This window comes from Plutella xylostella, chromosome 12 (assembly GCF_932276165.1).
Source record: "Plutella xylostella chromosome 12, ilPluXylo3.1, whole genome shotgun sequence".
NCBI classification, from domain to species: Eukaryota; Metazoa; Arthropoda; class Insecta; order Lepidoptera; family Plutellidae; genus Plutella; species Plutella xylostella.
In genome coordinates, this window is record NC_063992.1 from 4451102 (window position 1) to 4467421 (window position 16320).

Consider the following 16320-nt stretch of genomic DNA (forward strand, 5'->3'; position numbering starts at 1 on the left):
GACGGACTAAAAATAACCTTATCTAAGTGCACATTTATCAGTACTCGCCTCGTATGCTGCTTTACCTATATTTGTTGAGAAATACACTGGCACATAGCTTGTACGTTATCACCGTGCAAGTCGACATATCTCGCAAGTGAGTTTCCTGTATGGTTCCCCTTCCCAGCACTAGTCTAGAAACTAGCTCGCTATTTACAAAACTTGTAAAACCATAGATAAACTTTCTATCGCCCTCTTTGTAATGTGCAGTCAATGCTTTCGGAAATGCCAGTTGGAAACTTTGTAGTTGTAATGTATTATGTTGGGTCTTAAATGTTATTACTTTTTTTATTTTTTTGCCAGGGATACATTAAAGCTATCGCTAGTAGTTATTTTTTCTGGTTCGGTTCGTTTCATTCGGATTTAGTTAAACTCTTCAATGAGATACCAAGTTTTAACATAAAGCTGTATATTTTTCAACTAACAGCGAAAGTAACAAAGAAGAATATTATGTTAATCAGCGGTCTTAAAGCTTTTTGTGTCGGCAACTGCCATTCCTGCTGTCTCGTTTTAAACTTTGTAAGTAATTTTTTGCTGAACTCTACCCTTTGATATTTAATGTTTTGGAAATAAAGTAGAGTTCTTTGTGTGGTCCTTAATACGCCATTGTTCTATTGCGGAGTCAATGGGCCGTTACAAATTCTACAAATCTGTAAGTCACAGCCAATTCCTTTGAAAGCATTCCCGGGATACTCGCAGGTTCCAGCTACACGCCCGAACATGAACATGACGCTATAGGTAAAGAGTGATTTCTTCAAATGTTATTTATTTATGGAGAATAACGTTCCAACAAAAATGCTTGTAAGCATACTGAGAAACTACCACCACTGTGTTCAATTACAGCTTACTTTGCGCTATTCTGTAAGGATGGCATTAACATTTATACCTGTAAATAAAAAGAATAAGAATATACCTGTTTCTACCGCGTCTGCAGAATAATGAAGCTCGCGAGAAATTCACTTTATTGAATAGAAAAATATCATAAATAAATTATATCACGTGGCCTCAGCTTTATGAATTTCAAAGGAATCACGCCACGGCCAAGTTAAATAAGTGATCACCGGTCGCTGGACGTGACCAGCAATCGAACCGACTTCTGCTAACAGCTTTACTTGTCACTATCAACTATGTATTGGGACAACAGCCCTTTGAGTCTTTATCGTCATTCGGATGAAGTTTATCTGAGTTTGGTAACCTTTTACATTCTAAGAGGAGACTGAATATCTTTCTGATTCGGTCACTTCAATGTATGATTCTTCGTGATTAATAAAACACTCCATCAGCGTGTAGGAAATAGCTTACAAAAAGCGCAGAACGAAACGAATTTCTCATTGTAATCAAAGGTACAACGCATGTGTGTGTTGAATTTTTCCGCACAGTGTCGGAGTAGGGCCCTGGTAGCCGGCTGCAGCGACGTGGCATGGTGCACTAATCGATCGCGCCCTCCCGCAGCCCGTGCCTCCACACTCGATACACCTCCTCGCTTCGTTATTCATCGTGCCGAACCTCCCGGCAGTGCCCAGACCCCTACCTCCTCTCACCCGCCCGTATTTAGACACTGAACGATCTAATTTATGTTTTAAATTGTACACCCTAAAGTCCTGCTGGCGGTAACGACTATATTCTACTGTTATCATTATGGCGCCCTGTGAGAGGTAATGGGCTATATCATTATAAATTTGTCTGGCGTCTCTGTAAGTTTGGACAGCACCTGTTATGAATGCTTGGCTATTTTCGACCTTTGTGCACTTTAACTTTTCATGGCATTGCCGGGGAAAATCGGATTTGCAGCGGTAACTTTCGATAGTCCTGGGCCTTGGCACACAGCGGGCTGGTGAGCAGACGTGGACTGCTTACTTACATAACACACCTGCCATATCTGGCCGCACGCTCACTCGGTCCTTTGAATAACTTATAGGTCGTAGACCTTATCCATAATCGAGGCTAATGCTAATGCTGCTCCCTGCCGATTGCCAGCAAATACAATGTAATTAATGTTTGGCTTATTGGTTTATTTATTGCGCCTACGCGACGATTGTTTAAACTATGAATTCCATTGTGTGGCTCCCGACACGGACGGGACTTGGCTGTCGTGCGAACATAAAGCTTCTTTTAAAAAGTACTTACAATGCATTCAGTGAAAGATACCGGGGCTACATAGGTACATTACTAAACTGAAGATTAGCTTCGGAGGAACATAATTCTAGGGCTATCGTACGACAAATAAATACTAGAGTAGGTGACGGTATCAGCGAAGGCATCGCCGGCAGAAATCTTTTCCAAAGGTTAAAGAGGGAAATCCTTTTTTCTTTTTCGCTCCATCTGTGAATGCCAAATCCTTTAACATCTCTGAGGAGCGAGTTGTAACTTCAGATACGGGTCGGCCTTACCTTTTATTTCGTGGACCTTATCAGGGAGAGAGTAAGGCTGCTTTTGCCAGTCAACAGAAAAATACTTGGTTGGGGATCAGCTTAAATACTAGGGCTCCTCAGTACGACTCCGCCAACACGGCTTAGATGAAATTTTAAACTCGCTTAATCTTGTTATCGTCTGAAGTGGCCTCTTTAAGCTTTCTCTTTATTTTACAGTACCTACTTAGTACTCAACTGTGTTTGAATTTTTTACTAACCGACCGACCATTAATGTCTCTAAAAGACGCAACTTTACAAGCGTTTAAGAAAACCAAATAAACCTCCTTATTTACAATTTTAGATCGTTATCTTAATAGCTTATAAATAAAGTTATTGAGTTAGCTAAAAATATTCTTTCGTAAAGAATGGAAAATCTTCTTGTTTTTGCAGTGAGTTTTCTTGTGGCCAACCTTACACAGCGTTCGGAATAAATTCAATTTGAATGTTTTCCCGTGATAAAGGGTCTGCGTTAGACAGGGCAGGGTCCTGCCTGCCTCAACAGTAAAAAAAAATACTAACGTGAAATAGGTACATTAATCCTGTGGAAACTTAAATATTGGCACTCTTTTATATTGAAATTTTACCTTAGCTACTTTGTCTCAACCACATGATATAAAACCTAAATATATTAAGTAGGTATTATGGATCTATGTACTTAAAATTAAATACTTACTTAAAATACATAGGTACATGTAGTAAAGTGAAGTCGTAAATTGTATAACATTGCACTTTGCACTCGTGCGAATAGTCAATTTGTATTGTAGCTGGCAGCATTCAGCGGGCGACAATGTATTAGCCCCGCCTAGCTGGCAACACTATAAATCGCAAGACCTGCCTCGGGTTAATACCAGGATTACAGGATTCTGAGGATTTGCACACTACCTTTGTTGTGTATATTATATTAGGCAAGGAAACTACAATGGTGATGTTTAGGTAAGTAACCATGAAAGGAAGAAAATAGGTATGAATCTTAAAGTATGTAATACCTGTAGTAATATAAACATTAGGTATTTTATATAGCGACGATATCTAGGTACCCTAAGCACACAAAATACGAATTCTACAATACTCTTAACTTACAAGGACAAGTAATGTATACTTACTAGGATCGCAGGACTATCAGCAAATACTCTTAATTCTCGAACAACATCGTTGAGCACACCTTAAATTGCAATTTGAGATTGGAATTCGTTGTATCAATTTGCATATAAATGTAATACTTATAACGTTGTTACACTACATAGTAATTTTGCTCGTTAAATGCTTTGAAGGTGAACTTCACCTATAGGTATGTAAGTATATAAAAGAAATTCCTCGGCCGTATGAAACACATCCAAGATATTAATCTAATTTAATTGTTTATAGTATTTACTACATTTACGTTTGATTAGATCCTAACTGTGCTACCACACGGCTTAACGTGCCGTCCGAAGTACGGAAGCGTCCAGAAAAGCACCACTTGAAATTGGTCACCCATCCAATGGCTGACCGTGTCAGTTGTTGCTTTACCTCAGTGATCAGTTACGATCACTGAGGCCCGCTCGACTACGGACGCTTCCACAAAAAACATTAAACACTGTTTAACAAGTGTTTTAAACGAAATTTGACAGATTTTGTAGGCGTTTGACAGCGGTAAACACCTGTTATACTGTCTAAGTTTTTGTGGTAAGGCCCTAATTTTTTATCGTCATGTTATAAAAATCACTCGTTATTAACCTAGGTAATGATCAGTTCTACATTGTAGTTAGTATAGATAGTTTTTCCAACGAACAATAGAATCTTATCTAAAAATATATTTGTAAGTAGACCTTTTATGATACAATGTTAAAATAAGTACGCACTTGAATTCTTAGCACAATATTTGTTTTAGAACCGTGTGTGATAAGAAGTATCGCGCCCTTTTATTTCAATCATTTGAGTATCTATGACAAAGTATTTGTTAGTCGAGGTTTTTTTGTCATTACTTATATAAAAATAAAAAAAATGGAAAGAGTTTAAAGCTGTGGTATATTATGTACGTATGATAATACCCATATAAGTCTTATAAATTACTTTATTTCATTCGCCTTCATAAAATAACATTTCTAGACTAAGGTCGCCGGATGTGTAAATGTTAACTAGTACATACATACATAATAGGGTAAAAGTACCGGTTATTGGCTAACTAAACAACTTCTAAGTTCAGAGTTTATTTCTAACAAACATAATGCTCCTGCTCAAAAATATACGAGTATATGTATAAAGTTTAGTAATCCTATCAAAGTTTTCTGGGTCGAATCGAATGGCATGTCATATATTATAGTCAAAACCAAATAGCTGGCAGTCTCGGTACCCTTACCCTACGTGTTGGTAGGTAAGGTATTATGTACCGCAGCATTAAACTATGACTACTCATTAGTTTATTAATAAGCACATAAATGTTTAGTCATTCCATCTAACCATGTACTTACTGTTTACCAAGCATCACGTAGTTTAAGTTGTCGAGGTCAAGGTATAATTTTCATACTAGTGTAGTTATATGTTTACGAGCGAGGTACTAAAATAATATGTCTTTCTCATATAACTGACATACCTACCATATAATTTCATGACAGACCGATCTCCGCAAACACAATCCTACATACATATTTAGCTCAACCACAGGCGAAGGCATCAATTTTATATTGTATATTTATTGGTAACCCTAATGATTAGTGCGGCTAATAAATTCAACACACCTATTCCTCTGTATTCCTGGTCAGAATGCGCCCGTTTACCCTTCTTAAATTGGCCCAGTCTAATCAGATACAATTCCTAAGACGCGCTAACAATAAAGCATTCCTTAGCCCGATCAAAGTTCAATTCAGTTTACGAATCAAGCGACTATTCTGAAAGCCGCTAAGGATCTACTCAATAGGCCGAAAGCAACATCGACATTACGTAATAGCCCCCATTCAATATTGTACGCAGCGTGTTTACCACGGCTACGGATAACCAACTCAGCTTTACCTCTTTTTCTTTGAAAGTGATCTTTATCTTAATAGGATTAAGGTTGGAGTCGGGTGTACGGTGGCTGGGTTTCCTTGGGCCGGGCGTTGTCCCTAGGCAAACGGCTGGCAGTATTGGTCTCTTATCGTCGGTTCGTGTTTACATTCACGCGTGTTTACCGAATGCGCGTGTGATAAAGGAACCATCTGACTAAACGGGCTGCATTTTTCGGTGGTTTTTGTCACCGAGATGACAGTTTATGCAAGACATTCTTGATCGTCTTTATCCCGTAAAGGGCCTTATTACATATAATGTAATGGAGAAAACAAAGAATTATATTGATTATAGATTATCAATAATACGAACGCAACATTCTGGACATAGTGTGTCCGTTTGGCGCTACCGGTACAAAAAAGTTGTGGATAGAGTATGTCGACAACTCGCCCCATGGGTTACGATAAAAAGATTACAATTACAAAGAATTAAAAAACATGATTAATACAAAACTATACAATCACAAACTTTACATCATATCAATATGATTGTCTATAAATAAATAATTACAGTAACTGAAATTGTCTATGGTCAGTTTTCTGTCTAGGTATAACTATCTAATCTAGGTAATGATCGCAGCAATAAATGTCTACTAGATTACTTAGTAATATTTATTTACATAATTATGTTACTATCTCAATCTCATAGATGTTTCTAGAAAAATCAGATTTGTTTATGAGCTTACAACAAAGTAGTTGTAGTAGGTATGTTTAAGATATGACTACGTGCTACATTGTGTGATGACTACAACGACACACATACACCTAGATAGGTACAAATTGCTACAATTTAGTGTTAATATAGTAATAGTTATTACTTATAGTTATGTGTAAGATTAAGCTAAGTTGGTAACTTGGTATACACTATGTAAATGTCATGATAATGTTTTTTTTAATTCTCTAAACGTGTCATTTATTTCGGGTGCATGACATTTACACCCTGTATGTATTGTACAGTGTACAATTTGCACATACCCATTACATGGCAGAGACAGGCGCTAACACTAGTCTTCAATACGGGTAAATAAAACCCTACCATATAAGTAGGCATACTTCACCAGCAGTTTGCACCAGTTTATCAACTTGACCCTGGAAGGAAAGATTGATGCTCACATTGTAAATTAAATAGGTACGTGTGTGTATGTGTGTGTTCGCATAACGTCCACCCATTTGAATCACGGAGTCATCGGCGCAGCATATAAAATACACACATTATTGCTCATAAACAAGAGCTCTTATATTTTATGGGCGTAGGCATGAACTGTATTAAAAGACCGGTCCTTGGTTGAAGATCACAAACAGTCATTTGGTTGCATTTATAATACTTTAGTCTCACACAAACTCCATGCCATCAGCTATACCTATCTCGGTATACCAAACGATCATGGCCGACTAAAATAGTCATTTCACACCACCTACATGCTAGATGCATAATGATCGATACTTATTTGAACATGTTCTGATATCATCGTGTTTGTTGTTGACCGAATCATGTGTTTGCGTTGTCTTATGCGTGAATTTAGAGCGGGGGTTAAATCTAGATGTCATAACTGACTTACCAAGTTTTGAGTGCTAGGAGATATTATAATATTTATTTGAACTTGGGTCGGTGGCGTGTCAGATAGATATCAAAATAGCAAAACATTTTTTTCATGAAACAACCATTCAGTAATGCACTTTTGCATACAGAGTTATTTGTTTTATTGACAAGTTTGTTATAGTTATAACTCTTATAACATCGATAAAGCGGTCTCGAGGTGATATAACCCTAAGTGCAGGGTTATCAATACAAAGCAATAAGGTCTTGTCGTTATGTTTATATGTATTTTGCAACTGATAAGTAAAGCTGTTATTTTCTACTTGGCGGTATCTGCTTTCAATAAACATGTTAATCAAATACCTATTGGATATGCTGCTCTAGCATTTGCATACTGTTTTGATATGGCTGCGGCTGTGAATCGAAAGTTGTATACTCTTGGCAACGTTATCTTTTGTTTATTGTTTAGCTGGTAAACTGTGTCGTAACAAAACAACTTTATTATCTGTTTAAGCTTGCTGCTATTTTTATGAATGTATCCATATGCTAAACTTGTCTTATTGGTGTTGCACCTTGCTGGTGATATTTTTGCAGTTATCTGCCGTAAGAGCATCATACACTCCAAACTTAGCTTTACTAGATGCTGTAGAGTTGTATACCATTTCTTTTCGAATTAATTGTGATCAATGATAATGAATTCGTACCTATACCTCTACTTATCAAAAAACGTGATATCAGAAACTATTATTCTGGTTCACCGTCTGTGATGATTGTTCAGCGTTATGTTGATTCAGCTGAAGGTGCACGTGGCGAGACACTGCTTCCTATCTATGCTTGCCTGGTACTTGTACTGTTTATTATATTATATTCCCCCATATGTTTTTAAGTCTCACGATCTAAATTGCCTTTTTTCTCAAAAAGGAAAGCAGAATCTAGGTGTCAGCATGTTTTTTGTAATGTGTGTCGATTTACACCACACATTTTATTCTTTGTTTATTACCTAGGTAGGTAGGTACTTATATTTTTTCTACGCTGGCTTCTCGGAAAATTTTAGTATCACATTTGCAATTTAGCACTTGTGAGGAATAACAAATTTTACAACTTGAGGACTGCCTCGACACTAAAATTGTTGTGGTGTTATATGAATCGCACTCACACTTCGATCGTAAACGTAATGCACACATGCTCAGTTCAGGTAAATAATGAGTAATGATTGTATACTTTTATGCATACAAAGAGTTCTTTGTCAAGTGTATTATTTTATGTAGGTTAGGCATGTTTTATATACACATTATCATACATTAAATTGATGTAAACTTATTATTGTATCCTGCACAGAATCCACTACTTTCTAGCTTTATTAATTAGTGGTGAAATACTGTGTTAAACAGGTCCTATACAGATACACCCTATGATGTATGTCAAGGAAAATCTGAATTTGTATTTCAGTGTGACTAGACCTTGTCTAGATTTGTCCATTGATGTGAATTTAGCTATAGCATGCTTGAACCAGTCATCGAGTCGCAAACCAAATAAGTTTCAAAGTTGTGAGCAAACGAGAACTGCAAACGTTCGCGAAAAGTACTTATTTGCCAAGCAAATGTATGTACCGACTCAGCCATCTAAGTTTTAAATAAAGTGCATTTTTGTATTATTTACCATTCAATTATCCGCCGTGTACAGTTGTGTTTATTTGCTACAAAACTTAGTGCAAAATTTACTGCTGATGTAAAATGTTGTAGTCGATTCACATACTCGTATATACCTACCTGGGCCAGCTATGTAGGTATCCTACATTCATGCCTAAACGCTACTTTTTTGTAAAATAATTAATATGAATGTATCAATAAATCGTAATTTTAGCACGCACACACTAGAGTTCGATTACAACATGGGTTATTCACAAAATGCTAATTATCCATAATTAGATTTTCGTTCTACTGCCATTTTCACATTGTACCTCACCTGAATAATCGACGTTTCGACAGTTCGGGGATTTTGTAAAAATAAACAAATTAGACTCATCGAATGAATGCCAATGTAAAAAATGTTTTTTTTCATTGAGCAGTAGAGCTCGACCTTTCGACTATTTTTTTTCTTATTAACGATAGACTAATATACCTACTCAATTTTAAATGTATAGGTACAGAAGTATGAACCTACTGATACATTTTAGTAAATCGTTTATGGCTAGACTATTAATGATGGTTGGTAGATGGTAAACATTATAATCAAACAACATATCAACTTACCTAGATTATTTTGCAATTTTCAATAATTATATACTTTCTTGCATCCATTCAACACATTAACATAATTAATATAACAAAATTTTGCATGTAATGAAACAAATTTAAACACACGATTTAAATAGACTTCAATAATGATGCCAAATTATACACTCTAGCAACAAATACTGTTTTAATGTTGTATATGTTTAATTACGTTCTTTTTCTAGTCAGATAATGCGTATCCAGTGTAATGGGCAATACAAGTTACGTAACAATAGCGATGTAACAATAAAACCAACTAAAGCATAAGTAGTTTTCCATGTAAAGGATTCCCGTCTGCAATGAAACACGATAAACCGCAACGCTAGGCAAATGGAAAAAAAACAGTTACAGTTAGTTAAAAAACATTACCCAAACATTTCCATTTAAAAATTCAACATTGACATTGATAAAATACTCATTCCATTATTCGACAAATTTATGCTAGCGAACGTCCTAAATTTACTTGCATTGTCGATCTTACAACAAATTTTAATAAAAATGTCTTCGTCGCCGCTAGTATCCGACGGGCACCTCATCAAAATCGCATCAAAGTCGCTACACCCACTCACTTTGCAACCGAGCATTTTTAACACCCATTTGAATCTAAATTTTACTTCATTCTCGTTGTGACGACTAGGGATGGCCCCTCACCCGCCACTTCATATCGCTCGAGGGCGCAAATAAAATGCGACCAAACTGTAATATAAAGACGTTGCTCCTTTTTGTTTTGTTAACAAGATCCCTCTGAATTTCTCCGGCAAAATGTAAGAAATGTGAACACCTCGTTTTAATATGGAATTTTTGGACGCGAAGGTAATTCGGGCGAGAAAATATCGCGACACGCGAGACTGGCGCTCCGCTAGGCGACACCTCCGCGCGTTCCCGGGGGGATTCGAGGCACAAAAATTGCACAAATACCTCAATAACATGTGCGGAAATATGCACAGCCTCGGTATCCGTCTCGTCAGATGAATTCTCTCTGTGGAGATTAGCAAATTGCACGCCTTATGAATCGCTAGAGCGGGGCGTATCGGTGACGTTTACAAAGTTGCGGTTATAATAAATGCTTCAGATTTACATAAACCGGGCCCTTTCACAGTCGCATACTGATGAACGCAGACAAGTTTTATCGTCGTCGAGTAATGGTGCAGACGATATAAACCTGTAATTGTCCGTGCAGTTGAGATATTGTTTGTTACCGACTAGCTATAGGTACCTACATGCAGTTGCATATTCCAGTGCGTCTAGCTACGCTCACGCAATACGCATTCGCAATGCGTTTAAAATGTCTGCCAACAATGAAGGAAGCGCAAACAAACCATCTTTGTTAAGCTTCGAGTGTCGATCCTAACCGCAGACTTTCAAGTGGATGATTCAAATATGTAGTATTACTCAATACCATCTGTGAACCGTTGAATCTGCGCTGGCTTAAAATTAAACAAGATATAATAATTCAATTATAATTCCAACCGAATCAGATTCCATTTTATTGGATATCTTGTGCGGCTAATTGGATCTGTAGTGGGGTTTTTCGCTCCCGCTCGGCGGCGGCCGCTTTCTCCGCGAATTAGCTCTTTGTACCAAATTTTACCCGTCGCGACCACACCATCTACGAACAAGGATAGGAAAACTTTCATTTGAATATAATAAAGAATAAGCCACCCTCCCGGGTACAGTTCAGATTTATACTGCAATATAACCGCGCCACTACCGGCGTCGTCTTTAAAATCTTCCCATTACACTAATGTGCAGACGACAAACTGTGCAAACAAAGCAATTAGCACACAATTTACAGCCGATATAAAGTTGCAAGCTACGAGATATTTCAGCAGCTGTGAAGACGACACTTTTGTTGAAGTGTGACAAAAAGATGAAACTTGAGCTGTACAAACCCCAAGCGACAGTTTAATTAATGCGCCACCTTCAATCGTGAAAGTTTTAACGTGTGTACAGTCGTTGTGGCACATCGTCGAGAGCTAACGACGCTTCAAGCACTCTCTGCGCTCCTGGTACTCGGCTCGGGACTCGCGCCCTCGTAGACCTCTTCCGACACCCGAAAACAAACGACAGGCGATTACATCTCGAATGTGAAAAAAACTTCAACCGTTCCTTTATTTCAATTAATCTTTCACCACACGGAAGCATAGTTAGTCCTTTTGGTCCGGCTAAAGTTTGTCTATGCAGATTACCCAAGGAGAGCTAATTAAACGAGAGAGCACTCGTATGTAATAGTTACAGTCGAAATGGTCGTCTGCTCGTATACACCCCCTACACTGAGTTGCATATAGTCAGACTGCGGTTCTTCCGCCACGTAATAATATCTGGTTATAGTCTGAGTTTTATGTGCGGTTTACTGCAGCGACGAGTCATCCTAGACTGTAAAAGGCTACGATTGCAAGACAAAGCGTGATCGGATTGAGTAAATAAATAGACTGTCGTTGCGGAGCTCATCAATCTTGCAGTGCAAAAGTAAATTGTGTAAGTTTGCAGAGAGGAGTCGCGGGTTCGACGCCCGGCGCCGCCGCAACCTCAGCACCTTTTGAAGTCAGCGCTTACTATTTAATTGTCGTTCATTAGTCCTCGGGCGACGTTTCGGGCGCTGACTTAATTGACAAACTACCTCATTTTACTGACGCCAACATAGCTTAGTACTTAGTTACAGCGGCGGCGGATGTTTCATGAATGTCGCTGAGTATCTAGACAATAATTTGGCGATATCAATCAAAAGCTCGGTCGAATGCGAACAGCTGTTTGCTGGAATGAATCAATCATTCGCGTCCCGACCACGCGGCCGCGCCGCCTGGTTATTTATCTTTCCAAAATTGATGACAGGTGTCCGCCGACTGCAATTTGCAACAGGGAAATGTGCACATTTGTGTATGAAGGTTTATATTTAGCTTGGTTGCTCAAAAATTGAGAACAGTGTAGGTAGGCGTAGTTTTATTTAATGTATGTTGTGTGTTTTGTTCAATAAAGTTATATTGTATTGTATTGTATTGTAGGCGAAAGGAAGTAAGGTATCGCGGTAGTGTTCTGCGCTCGGCGGATGGCCGCCCCCGCCCGTCTCTTGGCAAACTGCACCGCACTGCAAATCATATTGAGTTTGTTTGCGTACTCGTAGGTCAACGCTCTCTCCCACTACGTTCTATGTGCTCCTGGTGACACGACGCGGATCTAATAATAGAATGTTTACCATACCGTCATAGATACGCATCGGAATGTGCAAGTTCCTTATGATCAGTTAGCAATTTTATGTCTGCCCTGCGGCCAACTCTAGCTCCGCTTTCATGCGCTTTCGCAAGGTCTACTGATAATGCCGCGGCTATATTTTAGTTAATTTAACGTGACAACCGACTTTGATAATTAATAATGGGTTTAATTATGTATCGTATGCCTACTCAGCTATGGAACTCGTTAAACTTTCATTATTATTCGCTCTCACAAATTGCTAGTACGTGAACGAATTGTGCTCACAATCGATCTCGGGCGCGCTCGTACGCCTTTGTTTGACTTCGACTCTGAATTCAGCGTAATTGCCTTTCAGCCTTTCATTATTCAACTTTATGCAGTCATTTACTTGCGTTATTACGAAGGGAGAGTTGCCGCGGTAAGTGTCGTGGGTGTGTGCATTAATCGTAATATGTAAATGTGGGGATATGAAATATTGAAATTGTGGGCCCGCGGTATTCTCTATCTTCCATAAGTAATGAGCTGCTCTCTCTCAGGCATCGCCCTAGTAGAACGCGACTACGCGATCATCGAAGCTTGCGCGATTCTTAGGCCATCATCTTATCCGTAGTCAACTTTAACCATTAGTCAAGTTGTCAAGCATGAAAGCTACATATAAATTTTGTTGATTTTTTACCAATTATTTCGATTTTTTACCAATGCTTAACTACGGATCAAAAAACCGGCCCTTAGTCGTAAGATAGATATCGAAAAGGTGTCCTAGTAAAATTGGAAGTAGCGAGATCCAATCCTGCGAACCGGCTACGGTCGCATCGCTTACTTGCGCGATAGCTTACTCATGTACCTCTCTCATTGTTGCAGATCGAGGACGAGGGTAACCATGGCAACGACGAGACCCGCCTCTTCATCCTGTCCACGCTGGCGGGGCAGCACAAGCCGCGCGTCTCCTGCGCCCTGTGTGACGACACTCTGGACGTGTTCGACCGCTACCCGCTGGTGGATGGGACGTTCTTCCTCAGCCCGCGCCAGCACACCAGCGCCGCTGTCGAGGTAAGCAAATAATACAAACATACATAATATGCTCACTCCTGTCTCCCAGAGGGTAAGGCAGACACTATGGGTCTCCACGTGCCACGATCCTGACATACTTCTTTCGCTTCCTCTATTCTTAAGTCTCTTCATACACGCACGTTGGTTTCGGAAACGCTTTTATTTTTATTGTATGTATACTTTGTATTTTTTTGTCTCAAAAACTTTATCAAGATTCAAAACTTATCCATTCGTAAAAATATACGTTCATTCACGTTGTAGAATTAAAGATAACAAAATACATACCTGTCATATTCATATGAAACATCCGCGTCTTATTATACCTCTATACATTATGTATTAGGAGTAAGGAGAGAACGAATTCGAAGTAGATGTTTGTTTCCCCCGCAATCGCTTTTATTACTTACAAGCTCGATAAGATCCTCGTAAAATATGTCCCAGACAGTCTGTGGGAACAGACAGATGTTCTTAGGAAATCCGCTTGCTTATGTATTAAGCTCATTTCACGGCGTATAATTCATTAGTCAAAACGAAACGGTGAATTCATAAATAGTTCTAAAGAAAACATAAGTTCAGATACCTTCTTCGGGAGTACAACATGTTTCATTCAGGCTATACTTCAAACAGCTCAAGGGATTACAAATTTATTTGTTGACTCGCTGAAAACAGAGAGTTCTATTCGCATGTAGAATGTAACACAGACGTATCCGCCGCAACTCAAGTGAGCACTTAAGAAAGAAAGGGTACCTCCCACAGATACATATCCGTTCGAAAACTTCCCCAACCGAGAGGGTGTTTGTTACACGGAGTTTGGAAACTTAAATAAGATCCCGCGAAGTTTATTTAAGTCTACAAAATAACATAAACGTCCCACCGTCTCAGACTCATACGTCGGAGTAACTTCTCCACTCGTGTTGTTTATTCAGCGAATTAGGAGGCGCCCGCTAGCTGCTGCCTCACTGGATTACCATAAACATTGCCATCCGGTCTCGGGACTACTCATTCTTTTATGTTGCGTAATCTCTTCTATTGAAGCTTTTAAACTGCCGCGACGATCTTAATCGTTGACAAATGGCGAGGACAAGAATTAAAGCATATACTCGTATATCCTTCTGTGGATACTTAATTAAGAACCCTTAAAGCATTCTATTCTCTGTAGGGGTGTAAGCACCTGCACCTTGGCTCTCTCGAGTGGCACCTTTGTGCATATCCCTATATCTAAACTGCCTTCCTAATCTTGGACCATTTCCCACCACGCTGTTCCACTGCGGGTTGGTGGGTTCACATACCTATCTAGATGTGCTAAACCCTTACAGCATTTTTTTTTCTCAACCTCTAGTGTCCCACTGCTGGGCGAAGGTCTCTCCTTGAACTTTCCCACATATTCCTTTCTTGGGCCTGCTTACACCATTCCGTGCTAAAATTGTCCAGGTCGTTACAGCATATAGCATATTAAACAAGTCTAATTTTTCTTCTGCAGGTGAAAGTGGAGGGTCGCACGCAGTACCTGACGTGCGTGTGCATGGGCTGCCTGGAGCGCTGCGAGCCGGAGCGCACCATCCGCTGCCGGTTCTGCGGCGTCAAGTGGGACGGCTCCTCGCTCGTGCTCGGCACCATGTACTCCTACGACATCTTCATGGCCACCCCGTGCTGCGCCGACCGACTCAAGGTAAGGGTTACATGAAAATATAGGGCTAGATTCTGGTTTTGGAATTGGTAGATCAGTAGCTAAAAGTAGTCTTTGTTCGACAGTGCAACACGTGCTACAAGCCGCTGCTCCACCCGCAACAGCGGCTGAACTACTCGGACTACTCGCACCCGGTGACGTGCCCGCACTGCCGCGTGCTCGACACGCACTTCGTGAAGCCGCTGCCCTACTGCTTCACCAAGCGGGCCTTCCCGCTGTTCCAGCAGTGGCCATAACAGTCGGCGGTGCCGGGCTTGTCCCCCGGCACCCCGCCCGAGCCCGCCTGGCCGCCGCCGTCGCCGCCGCGCCGCGCTTCGCCGCCCGCCCTGCGCCCCGTCGTCAACACGAGCATGGCCCCCCGCCCGCCCACCCCGCCCAGCGTTTCTCCGGTCAGTGATGAGCCCAAGTACCTGGCGCCGGCGCTGGCCGGCATCGCCGAGTCGCTGTCGCTGCTGGGGCTGACCCCGGAGTCACTCGCGCTGAGCGTGGGCGAGTCGCTGGCGGACCGCTACCTGGCGTCGCTGCGCGTGCGCACCGAGCCGCGCCTGCCGCTGGGCGGCTGCGCTCCCCCCCGCGCCGCGCCCCCCGACCCCGCCCTGCAGCTCTTCTCCAACGACTTCATGAACTACTTGAACCAGATCGCATAATTCGGCGCACATTAAAACGGACTCCTTTCTCTATGTTGTGATGTGATTCTCTATTAATCGTTTTCTACGGACACTTATTCTCCATTAGAAGAAACTTTAGACATAATTTCTGTTATAAGTTGATATTATTGAAAATAATTTTATGTGTCGGTTTAGAGTGTACTATTGATTTTATTTTAATTTTATTCTGCACTTTGTTGATTAGATGTTGAGTTTTATCGGACTATTAACTAAAATAGTGTTGGCACCAGAAATTGCATTTTAAGTTTTTTTTTATTTTTCTAAATTCAGGAGGTTTTTCCGAAGGAGCCTACGCGGTTTAAATATTAATTTTGAGTTCAGTGATACTGGCCCTATCTGATAGGAGCGTTGGTTAACGTAACATGTTGTTTAGTTCAATTTAGTTTATTAATTATGTTTTATTTTAGCAAAATTTTTAACCTATCGTAAGTGTTATTACTATATTT

The 16320-nt window shown here is 40.1% G+C and overlaps 1 protein-coding gene across 1 annotated transcript in view; it reads left to right on the forward strand.

Annotated features, from left to right (window-relative positions):
- Window positions 1-15576, forward strand: part of LOC105384194 (headcase protein) — a 39085-nt gene extending 23509 nt beyond the window's left edge. The window contains exons 3-5 of the mRNA XM_038119363.2: window positions 13331-13519; window positions 15000-15188; window positions 15272-15576. Coding sequence (XP_037975291.1) covers window positions 13331-13519; window positions 15000-15188; window positions 15272-15442 — 549 coding nt within the window. The 3' untranslated portion in view covers window positions 15443-15576. The remainder of the gene's footprint in view (window positions 1-13330; window positions 13520-14999; window positions 15189-15271) is intronic.
- The last annotated feature ends 744 nt before the right edge of the window (window positions 15577-16320 follow it).